The sequence below is a fragment of the Nilaparvata lugens genome, chromosome X (assembly GCF_014356525.2).
Source record: "Nilaparvata lugens isolate BPH chromosome X, ASM1435652v1, whole genome shotgun sequence".
In the NCBI taxonomy this organism is placed as follows: Eukaryota; Metazoa; Arthropoda; class Insecta; order Hemiptera; family Delphacidae; genus Nilaparvata; species Nilaparvata lugens.
In genome coordinates, this window is record NC_052518.1 from 693,294 (window position 1) to 710,223 (window position 16,930).

The following is a 16,930-nucleotide window of genomic DNA, read 5'->3' on the forward strand; positions in this document are numbered from 1 at the left end:
CACGCTATACTCAATCCTGACACCAGTTTATAATAGACACTATCCATTGTGTCTCAGCTCTCTATTCCTGGGCAAACACCACAGTGTCAAGGAAACGTGTACTCTCAAGGTGTTGGCCGACGATCCGCCAGACATCTGGGTGTGGCTAGCTGGATAGTTCTGCTGGGCTTACAGTTTTGCCAAGGAACAACGTTTCATCTCGCAGTTTCAGTCCAACGGGAAAATGAATGTTGAAGAATTAAGTTACGGGGAACTGGTCTCCTAAAATCAGCGCGGTGTTATACCATCAATACCCCCAAATATCAGATTCTGGCTCCCACTCGAAACATGGGTGATTTTGACACTCTTCAGAAGCCCATTGACATCTCTACCTACCACCACTCTTGACACTAACTCACGACTTTAGTTTGACTTCTCATCTGTGGACGAGCATACGAGAGCGACAAGAAGGCCAACTCTCCCCTGGACCGATCGGCGTGGATGAGATAGCTATCTTCAATCTCATGTACTGTATGCTGTGCAGCAGACGGAGAAGCTGCAACCGACGTCAGCCGATAACAACACCATGAAGTTCATCTGTGGAGGGCTGGCACTCCTTTTTCTGGGGCTGATGGGAGCCTACTGCTTGTACGAGATGTGTGTGGCTACTTGCTGATGTGTGGTCGCACTGTCCAGCAACAAGCACCGGTTGAGCCGCCCAACTCAGTGCCCCCAGACACCACCAGCGAGCAACTCCATTCCTCTGGTCGACATCGCTCAGCCAGTGCAGCACAGCAGGGCACAGTCTTACTGTCACCCTGAGTGTCAAGTCACCCTTCAATCATAAATCACCCTTTTTCGAAGAAGGAGGTAGTGTGATATGGGTAGGATTTGATTACTTACATTATTGCTTATTTTGGGTTTTAGATTTTCAAGGAGACAAGACTCTGATATTATAATAACAATTCCCGTAGTTGGACTTTAGTGAGAGAATTTTATTTAGTGAGTAAGTAGTATTATTGCAGCGACAATAAGATTCTGCTAACTTATGTCTATACGACCCTGTGAACCAGCAAATTCAGGGATATTCATAAATTATATTCAGGGATAATTGCTAGACGGCTCCACAAGGCAAGGAGACGTCGGATGTCTGGTAGCGTGTAGTTGATATTCTCACAGAGGAATATCCAAAAAGAAAAATTCCAAAATAAGTTATATGAGGAATGTACAAAAACAGAGTGAAACCAAAAGCAAATTCAACAAAGAAACTCTCCTATCAGTGAATCAAAAAATTAAAACTGGCAGAATAAATCCAAGACATCATCATAAAACTAGAGAGAAAATCCATCTAAGATAAACGACCTAGAAAATTCAATAAAATAAATAAAGGGCAAACTAATGAGGAAGCAGAACAAATATCAACCGGTCCTAATTCAAATCTTATTCATCCAGGTACCTCCTCTTCTACCTGATGTGTATGACGAATCATTCTTCTAGGAATCTAGGAATAATTGCAACAGACTTGGTCTCTGCAAAGTTAGAGATTTCGAAACATACTTTTACACATTACTATGAATTGAAGGTATTTTTGATCATGTTGATAATTTGAATAAATATTATGAGAAAGTATCTGAAAATATTAGAAATAAGATTCCAATAATGGAAATTGTGGAATATATAACCGATAAGGGTAGTAAAGAAAGGTATATAGTAAACTATTTGACATTTAATCATACTGAGAATGTAATAAAAGATAAATTGGATTTTATAAATGTGAATAATGATAGGAGATATAAAAGAGGACTAGAGAATGCCCTAGCCCTCGGAGCCGTAATTAAATTTACTACCGGAAATTCGAACTGATATGATGGTGAAAAATATGATTATTTACTTAAACATTTGAAAGATATGAGAACAATTTGATGAATCAAATATCAGCTCAATATTCACTGGGTCTCGAACTTATTGTTGAATTTAATCAGACCTTGAATATTGTTAATTATTATAATTTTAATGAGTTAGAGAGTAAATTGAAGCTCGTTAAAGATGAGTTTAGTGATTATGTAGAGTAAGAGAAATTTAGAGATGTATTGAACCAATTGAATATTTTATATAATATTGTATCAAGTTTGATCCAAGCTATTGAAAACTTTTTAACTTTCTGCAAATTAAAAGTTTTACATCCTAGCATTATTTCAACTAAAGAATTGTATCATCAGATAACCAAGATTGCAGGTCAGAGAAACTGACCATTAAAACCTGAGTTGAAAAATATGTGGGAATTCAAAGCCTCGATAGATATAAACTTTTAACTAACTTCTAAAGAAATCATTTACCTTTTGAACCTACCAATTGTGAATGAATAAAATTCTATCTGTTATAAATTGTTCTCTCTACCTAAAATGTTTCAAAATAAATATGTAACTATTATATCTAAGGTCAGATACTCAATTCAAACAATAATATTATAATAAGAAATAAATAACAATTGAAGGTTCAAATTTTATTTCTTCTTCTTGTATCAAGACAAATTGAAATGTTTCAAAATGAATATGTAACAATTATATCTAAGGTCAGAAACTCAAATCAAACAATAATATTATAATAAGAAATGAATAATAATTGAAGGTTCAAATTATATTTCTTTTTTGTATCAAGTCAAATTGAAATGTGAACAAAGCTAGGAACTACATGAAACTGGAAAATTTAAGACGAAATAGTTAAATGGATTCCAAAACTAAATAACTATTTTGGTATCTTTCCAAACAAAGAGATTATAAGAAATTGACAAACAATTAGAAACGATAACAAAAAGTAAGGATAACAATAAGTAACGATAACAAGTAATTATGTTTTCAGCCATAAGGGCAGAAATTATTCTCACAATAAGCAAAAGGTTTTCAACAATTTTTCTTATGTATTGTTACATTGTTCCACCCAATGTGAGTATTGTTAATAATCCAACTTTTTTGGAAGAGATTATAAAAATTGACAAACAATAATCATTAGAAACGATAGCAAAATGTGCAAAAGGAGTTAATTTGATAAAAAGCAACAACAATACATTTTATTATAATATTGATTGTAATTATAATACTCAGTCATTTGTCTGAATCGACATGTGGACCTCAACTAAATTTTGAGTGAAGACCACCAACATTTTTACAATGACAACATCTCAATTGTAATCCCATTGATACTGTAGGCCTCCTATTAACAAGTACTTATGGTTTCTGCTATAAGGACACAAAGTATTCTCACAATAATTATTTTGTATGTAGTTCTTATTGGATTGCAATTTATTGCTCTTTTGTATTGTTACATTGTTACTATTCTATTACATTGCTTCACCCAATGTAAACATTGTTAATAATCCTACTTTTTTGGTATTGACCGAATCACATATCAACTCAACACAAATATAGAATTGACAATTACAAAGCTATGGAAAATTCAGTGAATTGGCAACAGAATAATGAATTAGAAATTAACAAACATTTCCAACCTCACCGAACAAAACAAATTACTGAAGGAAGAACTGCAACGCCTAAAATCGAATAATAGCAAAATGATGCATAGATTGGACAGATGATAAGAAGATCGATCACGACGAAATAATTTAATATTGAGAGGGTTGAAATTGAAAAGCAACGAAGACTGTTGAAAGCGAGAAATTGAAAGACTTTTGTGCAAATGTACTAAAATGAAAAGTACAAGAAGGGTGTATGTATCAAGCTCACAACCTGGGCTGACAATGCTCCAATAATTGCACATATTACAGTCGATCACCACATCGATTCTATTCGCAAATTGAAAGCAACTGCATTTTTTATGCACAAGGACTATTCGCTGGCACTATTTTTGCATTGAAGATAGACGGCGTGCGGAGTTCTACGAAAAACTATTTGAGTACTAACAATCTTAACTTACATGAACACTTTATGTTGATGGCTAACATAAAAATTTAACGAAATATACAAACATTTTACAAACTCTTTTAAATTTTATACATAATGTACCGTATGCTTATAAGTAGAACTTTAATATCAATCTTCTTGATTAAGGCTGAGCACTCTTCATTTCATTAATAATATTTATTATCATTTCTAGAAGGCAGAGTACGATATTAACGATTCGGCTTGTTTCTGCTCCACTATCTCTTGCAACATGGAGTGCTACATCGTAACCCTGAAAGTGATAGAAAATATAGAAATATAATAAAATAATCAGTTACTTATAAATTGTTCGTTGGTTCCAATAAAAAATTGATCCTTGTTTTCAATATTCAACTGTTTCCATAATTTTCACCAATCCTGTATGTAAAATAAATAAGCAAAACAAAAATATTCATCTAGAACTGTATGAATGTTTATTATGACTACACTTGTCACCATCGGCTGAGTTGCTTCCAAACATTGATAAGTGTGTTTCCAGTAAATCCATATTCTCAATCCAGCGAGGTCAGTTGGTAGCGGACACTTAATCCTTAATGAAGCAAACGTGAAAAATTGTATGGCATTGGGTCAGGAGAACGTGGAGGCCATGCACAGCCCATAGACCATGCATAGCCCTTCCATTCAGTATTTAAAGTGGATTGTATGGACAGGGAGAGTAGAGACGGTAAGTGACTGACAGCAAGTGACTTTACGCCACTTTTCATCAATTTCTATTTACAAAACATCGGTATTAATGGAAATTAATAGATAGTGAAGTGATAAAAAGGTCCCTAAACGTCTATCTGTGTATGACAGCCCAGGTACAGCTGACATTCAACCAATTCTAGCGGAAATATTGTATGCACATGGGCACTGGTGCAAACAAGCAAACCTGTTTGAGTTGCTTTTACACTTGACATATCATTTCCAACTGTGAGTTCAGTGTGACAAATATTATGGAGCATTGAAACTCCGATAAACAACCTGTATATTCATGTTGACAACCGAATAGGTTTGAGCTGAGAAAATTCATAAATCCCCAAAAGTTCAAGAATTTCAGGAGATATAAAAAGCTGAGCTATTGGAAGAAACTGAAGAAACAGCGTCAGAACAATTGCAGACATGTTGTGACGCCATCACAGAGACAGAGAGCATCGAAGAGTAAGAGTAGATTGAGTAGAGTGAAGAGAACACTACAAACAACAATCAAAATAACACAATGTTGTCTCAACAACACATGCAAACAAATTTTTGTGCAGGTCAGGAAATGTTGCGTGGAATCTAAAATGAGTATTAGAATTCAGGAAATGAATTGGAAATGAGTATCTATTACAGGGTGCGGCAGTCAATCCCGCATTTTTGAAATAGGTGTAAAAAATAAACGGACGTAGATATCAAAATTATATTCATAAAATATTTTTCTACATTAAAAAGCATTTAAGAAACATTGAAAATAATCACTGTTTGAAAATAACATCAGCAAGATGACGGCCTTCACGAGTGCGGCATTCGCACAGGCGATTTGCAAAGCTGTTCATAACATCACGAAGCATAGGCTGAGGAATTCTCTCAATTTCTAGCCGGATTCTTGCCTTCAGTTCACCAACAGTATGAGGTCTTTCTTCGTATACTTTACTTTTTAGGTAACCCCACAAGAAAAAATCACACGCAGTGAGGTCTGGTGAACGGGGCGGCCACGGAACCGGGCCATTGCGGGGAATCACTCGGTTTGGAAAAACTCAGTTAAGAACATTCATGCTCACGCGGGCTGTGTGACTTGTTGCTCCATCTTGTTGAAACAATATTTCTTCATTCACTTCATGTTGCCGAAGCTGAGGAATGAAGAATGTCCTTAACATTGTTGAATAGCGCTCAGCATTCACAGTAACAGATCGCTCTCTTTCGTTTTCAAAAAAATAAGGGCCTATGATACCCGACGAGGACATTGCGCACCAAACTGTTACCTTAGATGAATGGAGATGTATTTAGAATGTTACTTACCTCAATAGGGTCACAGACGGTTAAGGTTATTCCATACCAGCCTTTTGGCAGGAAATCTTCGCCAATTTCTTCAACATGATGCCGTATGTCTTCTGCGGCCACATTGATCCTCACAGCGTTGGGTGAAGCTTCGACCAGCACTCTATCTGTATATTTCCATTTTTTGTCACTTGCCGGATTTACAGTTGCTAATTTATTACTGGATCTGCAACAAATAAATTTAAAACTTTATTTGAAGAGAAATTATTCATTCATTCAATAATATTGATTAAAGATACACAATTGTTGATTGGAATGCTACCCTGTCTGGTACCACATTCACTCATCAAATGCCTCTTGTTTCTTCAAGTAAATAACAGCTGAATATTAATCTCATTCAACTTTCAAAATCCCTATCAAATTATGTTCTCGTTTGTTGAATTAATTATGTTGCGGTCAGTGATATTATGAGAATAATTTGAGAGATGATGCACACCCAAGTACTATGAACGAGGAGGGGTAAGGAGTTCAGGTATCCGGATGTACAACTTATTGCCATCTCACCTAAAAGAAAAGTCAGGTAAAGCTTTCAGACTTTTATTGAAAAAAGAGCTGCTATCCATATGTGCCTACTCAGTGTAGGAATATAAAGATCTATACAAACCTCAAGATGGAGGTTTAAGAAGATAGATAACATGTTATTGTTTGATTAATAACAAATTGACATATCATTATACCCCTTTTACAGGTGGTCAGTGGATGAAATAATAATAATAAATTATAATAATATAGTTAATATATGACACTGCAACTCGGTTGGTATACCACAATTTATTGAACTGCTTTCTTCCTGAACTATTATTTTGTGTATTGAAGTGTTTGTTTATTGTTTTCTATGGAAATAATTTTTCGTTACAGTGATTTTCAAATTCAATTCAACGATCTGCTTTCATGACAAGCATTTGATTTATGCATTAAATTCCTGAAATATTGACAATATTTTGTGAACACGGTGTTGACAATTTGCCAGGACCTGTGGTACAGAGTGTGCTAGCACAACAAACAGTTGACAAAGAAAACCTTGATCAGATTGCCTTCGCAGTCCTGCCATAACAACTTAATTATCAATACAAAATAATTCAAACATCAAATATTAGCCCTGGTCTCACTCCCCCTGTATACCCACCACTCTCAATCGATGTATTATTCAGATCATCATAATTATATTCAAGTGGCTATTACTCAAATGCTTATAAAAATATGTCAGAGCCAAAAATTGAATAATAATAGATAAGTCAATCACCTTATTTCGAGCATATCTCCATGAAACTTCCTCGTATCAAACTGTAGATTATTCAACGTATTTATCAGGATGCGCTTGATCATTTCTTCATTCCGGAGCTGTAAAAAATACAAATACAAATTTTATGATTAAGTCAGATGCACCTGATGAATGTAAATGCATATCCAGGAACTGAGCTGAAAAATTAAAAACTGAAAACCTAATATTATACACCTTCAAAGTAACATTTTATAGAAGTTTGAGCTCATGCTATCTTTACTCATAAAATTTTGATGGATGCGCCCTGATCGAACAAACTTTATGTAGTCTACTGCTACTCTATTAGCTAGCCATATAGATGGAAATTATTCATTTCCAATTATAAAATATACTACTTTTTAGTCACCGATAGTTCTGATGTACAATATACTAGACATAGGCTACTCATTCAAACAAATCGATATACATTTTTTCATATGAGTTGTGGTGGGAAAAATATCTCAAAAGTTTTAACATTTCAAAAATAAGACTTGTTCGATAAATAATTTAAGGATAGTTGATACACAAAAAACTATAAAATATAAATACATTACTTGATCATATATTCTTGAAGATACAAAAACATACTTAAGAATAATGAATACATTTTACTTATTGGGTGATTTATAGAAGGAGAAGATTTTAATAGATAAATTAATATCATCAATTGTTTAAAAAATACTACCCATTTATCATGTTTATTAGTATAGAGGACTAAAGCAGCCTTTGAAAATTGATTAAATTAGCAAAAAGTTGAATATGGCTTACCAGTTCAATATGTGCTTGGCGACTCGTGCCTGCTTCCGGTACCTCTAGCTCCCTCTCCTCCTACAACATTAACAAATCATTATTATTGAGCTCAACATTTTAGATTGCAGTTTCATTCATATTTTCAAATTTCCTTCCATTCACATTTCCTTCACACATAGACTTGTACCAAGGTGAGAAATATTATTCTACAAAGTATTATCATAGAGAAACAATAGCGTAAGTAGATATCCCATGGTATAGGGCGTTTATGTCGCAACTTTTACTGTTATCTCAAGTCGATTACTATCGATTATTGTAGATTTTTAATGTTTTGTTGGGGTGAGAGTGTATGGACGGCACAATATGAGAGACTACCAGCGTCACACACCTTTTTGGGAAAGAAATACGTGGACTATCGGATTGAGATAACAGTAAAAGTTGCTACATAAACGCCCTATACCATGGGAAATCTACTCAAGCTATTGTTTCTCCATGGTATTATTATTCCGATTTCAAATAAAATGCTCTTCTTTGACTGAGTTGGAATAGTTATTTGATTTGAAAAACAAAGAAACAACCTGGTTTTTAGAAGATTAGTAGTTTAGGCTGAAAATCATCTAAGAAATCGTCTTTGATCAAGTTTTTCAAAAAAGGAGAGTTTGTTTTTCTTGGTACCGGTAACCAATGAGCCGCTTTCTTATATTCTCCACTTAGTTAAAAAGTGAAAAAGTAGTTTGATAACAATTTTCTATGGTCTAGCTAATCCAAAATTCAATGTGCGAGTTCTAGGTAAATATGCAACTATGAGTAATTACATGTTTCCGGAAAAACCTTAAATGATAGAATTTACTGTAGTCTATTTTCTGTTTAGGGCTACTGGTAATATAAATAGAAATACAAATCTCAGTCCCCTTTTTTGAATTACTTTATCACAACATGTTTCAACATTCATGCCATTTTCAAGTGATATGAAGTAAATATATACTCAAACATTCATTTAAATAAAAACTCAAAAATTTATAAAAATAAATACTCATATATTCATTAATTTCAAATCACTTGTAAATGGCTTAAATGTTCGAAACATGTTGAGATAAAATAATTCGAAAAAGGGTACTGAGATTTGTATTTCTATTCAATTTACTGTAGAAATGAGCATAGCATACCGGTGGAGGTAGAATCCATTCTACAGGTGTCTCGACATCCTCCTCGTCTAACATGAAATCAACCAACTCATCCTGAAAAAAAACAGACGAATGTCAGATATCAAAGTATCTAAGATTTAAATGTTTTTTATTTGCGATTTTGGGCTGGTTCAAGTGTGCATGTCATCCAACAGAAATCAATTGATTTGCATTCCTCTCTAGATTTCTCTCCCGACCCCAACAAAAGAAAGTGACACGGTGAAATAAAATAAACTTATCAGTTCCACAGAATTTATTTGAGCCAATGCACTTACACTGACAATATTTCACATCAATAATAAATGGTGAAATTGCTCAACATCTCTATAGGCTACATAGTGTAATTCTTAAAATGTATGTGTTCAGGACTACTTATTTTTTTCATAGAATAACACCATAATATTTCATTTAATATATAATATTAATTTGCGTTTTTAGTCTGTTATTTTATATTAGAAACTTTTCAAAAAGAAGGGTACTATGATGTAATTTTAAAAATACATAGTGTAAATTTTATTAGAAAGTGACTTACTAATGGTGCGTCCTCTTCCCCCTCGCTAAGGTTGCTCTCCCTCCTTGAGTCTTCGGCAGGCTCCTTCAACTGAAAAATAATAAATACAAATTGCATGATTATAAATAGAATTATCAATATTTTCATAGTTTTTATTGTGTAAAATAAATTGATTATGTGGTTCTAATTATTATTGCAACAAAACTGAATGTGTTTAGTACACAAGTTACTATCGAAAGTGACTCACATCCTAGGATATCGAACATCGGTTATACACTAAAAACTATCATTGCCAGTAAATGAATATTCATCTTCTATTTCTATTGATAAGCTTCAATGTAGGCGTCTCTCACTTCTTGGCATAAAATAAACCCGATTGATTGAAAAAGTCTGAATGCTCAGTGTTTTCATTTTATAATTGACTAGTAGGTAGTCCAGGTTAGCCCATGATTTGCAACGGGGAAAGTTTGTTGTAAAATGCAATCTCCTTTTGTCCAGGAAACATAAAAAAATAAAATAATTTTTTATAATTTTTATCGAAATTTAAGTGGATAATCTTAATAGAAGTTGAAAATTTCCAGCAAAAAAAAAATGTGGTAGCCCGCAATTCATGAACTGCGCTTGCTATCAACTTCTACAGTGTCACGCTGAGGAAATTATAATAAATTGATAAAAAAATGGAAATAGGACTATAACCATCTTCAGTATATTAAGAATCGTTACAAACAGAAGATTATCTGGTGCTGAAGTGGTGAAGTAGAGGTGAAAACTTGCTTAGTAGGCTAATTGTTTAGTAGGACAGTATTACATAATGTTACATTTGTATGGGGACAGATATGTAACAATATAACATACCTACTCGCGAATATCTTTGCATCTGTTACAGTTACCTGCATTCTTGGCATTTTCTTTGGTGGTGACTCAGGTGACTCAGTTATCTTCTTCGGCGGTGACGCAGGTGACTCAGTTATCTTCTTCGGCGGTGACTCAGGTGACTCAGTTATCTTCTTCGGCGGTGACTCAGGTGACTCAGTTATCTTCTTCGGCGGTGACTCAGGTGACTCAGATATCTTCTTCTGTGGTTCTGAAGGGTTGGGTGTGTTTGTGCGACTGGACGGTGAGAATGTAATACCCGTACCGAACTTACGTCTCCAGCCCTTTATTTTGGTTGGATCATTAGTTTTTCTCAAATGACCAATTTTGGAAACATCAATTATTTCTCTTCGTATGCTCTGCCCGCCTCTTTCTCGTATGCTCTGCCCGCCTCCTTCTCGTATGCTTAAACCCTGATTTGGTCTAGAAAATGCTTGATTCATCTCTTCCTCTTGGAAGATTTTGTCATATTGGCGAGCTCTTGTTTCGTCCACGGGCCGAAAGTGCCAGGACGTAGGTTTACTGATAATGTTTGGCTCACATGACGGCCCTGGGGTGGGGGTCCATGTGGATGTGGCGGGGGGAGTAGGGTTGACCTGCAATAAAAACACAAAATATAATTATTGTTAATGAAACATTATAATAAAAATGTTTGCAATTTCACTGTGATTATTATGGGTTTCATTCTGATGACGTTTATATTTCTATGATGACAAATATTTAGCAATATTACATACGTGGCGAATTTCTGTGTAAGTATCTGTTACAATTACCTGCATTATGGGATTCGTCTTCAGCGGTGTCACACATTTCCTCTTCTGTGATGCCAATTCGATGGTGGGGAATCCTGAAGTGACTGCCTTTGTCGGAGGGAGGCATGGAGGCTCAGTGGTTGTGGTCCATGTTGGGGGCGCAAATGTTGGAAGATCCATGAAAGTGATTGTGGTAGATGGGGGGGTCATTGATGCCCCTGAAGTAATCGTGGAAGATTGTGGGGGCATTGCAGCCCCTGAAGTGATCGTGGAAGATTGTGGGGGCATTACAGCCCCTGAAGTGATCGTGGAAGATTGTGGGGGCATTACAGCCCCTGACGTGATCGTGGAAGATTGTGGGGGCATTACAGCCCCTGAAGTGATCGTGGAAGATTGTGGGGGCATAAAAGCCCCTGATGTGATGTGGTTTTTGAGTAAATGCCACATGGAACTTTATAGATAGAAATTGCATTCTCAAATTATAATTGATAGATTATTATTATTGAATGAAAATCCAAAGTTAAATGCTGTAGACAACCCCGAAGACTTCTGCTACACTGCAAATATTGACAACAGGGAACTTTATAGAGTAAGTTTGTAATGTGCCAAGGATGTTTTTTTCAATGGGCTAGCACATTCAATGATTCAAATGAACTTGAATTTTACACTTGGATTTGTAAAATGATTTGATAAATTAATGTTGAAATGGATACCTCATCTCCTGAACTGCATTTGATCTGAACAGGCGGTGCCTGACGCTGCCCTTCTACTTCTCTCCTTGGGCCACCAGACTGAAAAAGTATTTAAACAGAATTATCACATGATTCAAATTGCAAAATTAGCATAAAATAAGCAAATCCCACGTTGCTTAACACCATCTTTAATGTAAAATGACATGCCCATTCCTACACCATAAGTGTGGCGCTCACCTATTTTCTTACCAATTAATTTTCTTATTCTCCTCGTGAATTTTTGCAAAGGAAGGTTTTGGTAATAGTACTTTATTATTAGAATATAAGTTGTATTTTAATTTCAAACAACATTTTCTTAAATATTTTTTGATGGATGAAATGTAGGAAGACATTATGATCAGTAAGAAGGTGGCCCTTCAAGTTGCTCTCTTACGTTTTCTGAAGCTGGAGGTTGTGGAGGTGGCTGCTCAGGTTCGTCTTTTTCAGGACCATATTTTTCTTGACTATCAGACTGGAAAAAATCGAATCAAAATTATAACATGATTCATATCAGTGATTTAGGGTAGAATAACTGGATATTTTTACACAGAATTCCAGGAAAACAATAAATTCTACCAAAGGTAACAACTCCGGAATTTGAGATAACTTGTGTTAACATACTAAGGTTTATGCATATTTTCTATGCTAGCATCATTTCATTATTTAAAATAATAAAAACATGTTAATTCTACTTAAATTTAGGAATTGAAATGCCATATATCACAATTATGCCAAAACATGAATTTTGTTGATTAGGGTGCAGTTAATATAGTAGCCTAATAACCCCCCCCCTTCATAAGTACAAGTACGTCACCATTTTTAGGGAGAAGTAGTTTTTACACTGATTTTTATTTTTTATATTGGAAGCTCAGTGAATAATAAATCCAATCTCAATGCGCTTAATCAAGAAAGGAAGAAAAATGAGTATCAAAGAGAATAAAATCCAGAGTGGATATTGGTCACAGAATAGGTACAGAATGGAAACTGTCAATAAAACGCCTATCTAACCAATGCTTTTTACATGGCGCAAATACTAGACACGTCACGTGACCTTAGGAAGTTCCAATCCTGGTCTTCTGATTGGCTCGTGGCAGTAAACAAGATCAATTGATCCGGATCATTAAAGTGATCCGAACCTCCCATCAATACTATTACAATGCGGCGCTTCCTAACAAGATGGCGGATTTTTGCGCCAGGGTACTAGCCAAGTTTTCATACCGTATGTATACTGTGATATGGTAAAGGAAAGTGATGACATAGAGGAGGAAGAGTGGAGTAAAATAGTGCAAATAACCAAGGAATGTGAGAGACAAGGAGTAAATGATGAGTGATATGATGACGAATGTAGAATTGCCATTGAAGGAAAGAATGCAGCAAGAATGAGAAAAATGCTACAAAGACGGACCAAAAATGCTATACTCTGTACAGAATTACTTCAGACTTGGGATGGACATGCGCAGCAGAGAAAGCATACAGCGGGAGGGATACAGAGGCGCCATGTTGCCGTTTTGAAGCGGCCAGCTACTAGTGACTGTTCATGTGTTCATGCTACACATGCAAAGTTTTTCTGTCTGAAAGCGATCAGACGTCTGACAAATTGGCAACTGCGCTTCCACCTATGACTCTATTAATCACTGTGATTGGCTGATTTCCCTCCACTTCTTGAGGAGGAAAGCCAAGAGAGAATGCCGTAATAAGAAAAGGAATCACATGAGAAAGAAGAAATAGAGGAACTAGCAAGTCAAAGTAAATCAAGCAAGTTCTATGCTGCCATGAACAGAATGAACTAGGAATATAAACTGGCAGTAGGTAATTCAATAGTTGAATTGGTGATGCAATCATAGCAACCGTTATTTATTTAATTTGTTGATTTCTCTTATTCAATCATTCATGTTCAGTTCTAGTTGATTAAATTGTAATAGAATTATAGACCTTTTCAGAAATTTAGGCTTCAATCAACTAGAACTGAATATGAATGGTTGAATAAGAAGAATCAACAACAAATGGTGAGGTTGCATCACCACAAAGAGTATTGGTATTGGAGGTAGTGTGCTGTTTGCTGCAGAAGAGGAAATACTTAACAGATGGAGAGAGTATTTCGAGAGTCTCCTGAACAAGGATTACAGCGATAGGGAGATGATTGAAGAAAACGATATCCCGCAGGAGACTGCAGTAGACAGGCCATCCTTTCAAGAAGCAGTCAAGGCCATAAAGAAACTTATAATGGAGAAGCCCCTGGTGATGAGAATCCGAGTGCTAAATTGATCATATAGGCCTAGGGAGGAGAAGGAATCGCACAGAAACATTACAAACAAATTAATTTGTATGATATGGGAGCAAGAGATCATGCCAGAGAGCTGGAAAAAAGGGATAATATGCCCCATTCTCAAAAAATTACAATGCGAAAACTATAGAGGCATAACACTGCTTAGTGTATGCTACAAAATATTCTCCATTTTAAAATTTTTGGAATCAGAATATTTTTCCAAGTCCCAATCCAAGTTTCAGATTTTTTATCTTTTCAACCGTGCTTCCGAGCTCAAAAGTGTAGAGGACCTTTATTCTTCAGCGACCAAGGTGGTCTTATTTCATTTATCACATGTTTCATGTGAAAATTCGTGGGGGGTGATAAGCCCCCCTTTTATGGGGGTATTCCATACCCCCTAAACGCCCCGGTGTAGCCCCCAAAGTGTAGTAGGTGCTTTATACGCAAAATTTGCGTAATTAATGTTATGAACCCTATCTGAATGTTATTTTGGATACGACACTGCCGTACGGTAGCTACCGTATTTGACTAGTAGTTGGGAGAACAGTAGAACTCGCTACACTCACTAACATCACTACTCACATACACGCCCGCCTATTCACACACAAACAAATTGGATTTAGAGTATGATGATAGGCTATATGTAATAGTTATAGGATCGGTGGAGGACACTGAGAAATAGAAGTTCTTTACACTTTTGAGTTAGGTTGCACGGTAAAAATAGATAAAATAGGTAAAAAGAGATAAAAAATCTGTAACTTTAAGTTTGAGACTTGGAAAAGTATTCGAATTCCAAAAATTACAAAATTTTTAACATGTGATACATGAAAAAACCGCTTTGAAGCGCTGAGAAGAATGAGCCCAATTTGAACATGATCCGATAAAGTACCCTATTGAAAAGTTAGGTTGATTTTTAGGGTGAAAATTCCGAATAAAGGGCCGCCATCTTGAAACGGGAATGAATTTTAAAATGTTAAATATATACGTTTCTGCACTTGTTTCAAAGTACTTGTAGCCTATACCAAATTTTATCCAAATCGGACCATAACTGCGACTGTAACTGCGGTACAAACAAACAGACAAACGCCGATTGACTTGAAACATAGAATTCGCTTCGCTCATTCAATTATTCTATGTTAGAAATTATTTATGAAACATTGAAAAAATATATAAAAGAAAATATGGACAAACAGAGAAATTAAATTTGTTAAGATATTGAGATGAATTAGGTAAGAAGAAGTTATTTATAGGCACTTCTTCAAAAATAGGTTACCGGTAGACTAGCGCTATCAAATAAATGATGATTCAACTTCGGCAATTGAGCTATATTGATTTGATTTAAAAAAGTTTTATATTGAAATTAATATAAAGTAGATATTTAAATTAATATCAAGACATTAATAATGTTGATCTATAATCTAGATAAAATTAAATTAGAATTTAAAGCTTCAAATTAATTTCAAAAATTACTTTCAGTTCAATACCGATAAGGCTGTAGATTGTACAGTTTGTGAAGCATAAAATACCGGTATTCAAATTTTGATAATAAAACAAGAAAACTTATCAACAATTTTACAAATCAAAACACAAATTTTACTCACCATTTATCGAAATTTTCAAATGAATTGTCCTCAAAACTAACTAAAATATCACTATCAAAGAGTTTTGACTTGAAGTAGTATATTCTTTGTGCCGAACTAAGATGGCGGTATCGTGGGATGGCCCTGGCCGGCCCTACCAGACTAAGATGACGATCTCAAGAGGAACGCCCTCGGCCAAGGGCGTAGAATATATTAAATATTAAGAAATAGAGAAATATTCAATTATCACAATCATTTTTTTTTATTAATTTTATCTATAATACAATTCAAATTTACAATTTTTTTATTCCGTAATTCAGAAATAGGATACAGCTTGCTTTGTCAAAGGCCCAGTTGAATGATCGAAAACCAATATTACATAGCATTTATTTCTTCAATTTTACTATAAAACCCATAATTTCGATCAAAGCATAAATCTAACTACATCTAGATTAAAAGATTAAAATTTTTATCTTGCTTCAAATCAAATTAGATATTACTTTCAGTGATAGACCAATTGCGATTCGGCTAAAGATACCGAAGTTTGGCATACGTGAAATTATTCAAATTTAAAGAATAAAGCATAGAAATTATTAACAATTTTACAAGTCGAAATACAAATGTAACTTTACTCACCATTTATGGACGGTTTTTTAATGTTTTATCCACAAAAATCACTAATAATGACTTCGATAATAGCCTACTTCACAAACACAAAGTAAATTTATGCAACAATGGAAGTTTCCAACAATACAATGGGAAGCTCGGGGCTTCTGAACCGGAAATCTTTGTAGAATATAATATTAAGAAAAAATAGTGTATGACAATATTATTTTATTCAATGATTACGGTTTTAATTATTTTTTATTAATCTATAAATATATTTCTCACAATTAAAATTTATAATTTTATGATTTTAATTTATATTCTTCATTCCGCATTTTTAAAAAAAGAATAGACAGTTCCCTTCGTAACCTACAAGGCATGAATCATCGTCTCGGTCAGCTGTTCAAAAGCCCGATTGAAAGATCGAAAACCAATATCACATAGCATTTATTTCTTCAATTT

At 34.7% G+C, this 16,930-nt stretch overlaps 1 protein-coding gene across 1 annotated transcript; it reads right to left on the bottom strand.

Annotated features, from left to right (window-relative positions):
• Positions 1 to 2,057: 2,057 nt before the first annotated feature.
• On the bottom strand, positions 2,058 to 16,689 carry LOC111064281 (serine/arginine repetitive matrix protein 1-like). Its single transcript, XM_039442205.1, has 10 exons — positions 16,499 to 16,689; positions 12,411 to 12,488; positions 11,999 to 12,076; positions 10,551 to 11,129; positions 9,682 to 9,750; positions 9,132 to 9,203; positions 7,984 to 8,043; positions 7,198 to 7,295; positions 5,916 to 6,120; positions 2,058 to 4,167 (listed from the first exon to the last, which is right to left on the bottom strand). The coding sequence occupies exons 1-10, from the start codon at positions 16,499 to 16,501 to the stop codon at positions 4,039 to 4,041; spliced, it is 1,371 nt and encodes a 456-aa protein (XP_039298139.1). The 5' UTR covers positions 16,502 to 16,689; the 3' UTR covers positions 2,058 to 4,038.
• Positions 16,690 to 16,930: the final 241 nt, after the last annotated feature.

Excerpts from the sequence above, each read along its gene's own strand:
- LOC111064281 (XM_039442205.1), bottom strand. Across the intron at positions 9,751-10,550 it reads AGAAAATGCCAAGAATGCAG|TTGAAGGAGCCTGCCGAAGA; the intron begins GTAACTGTAACA and ends ATTATTTTTCAG. Across the intron at positions 7,296-7,983 it reads GCCAAGCACATATTGAACTG|CTCCGGAATGAAGAAATGAT; the intron begins GTAAGCCATATT and ends TATTTTTTACAG.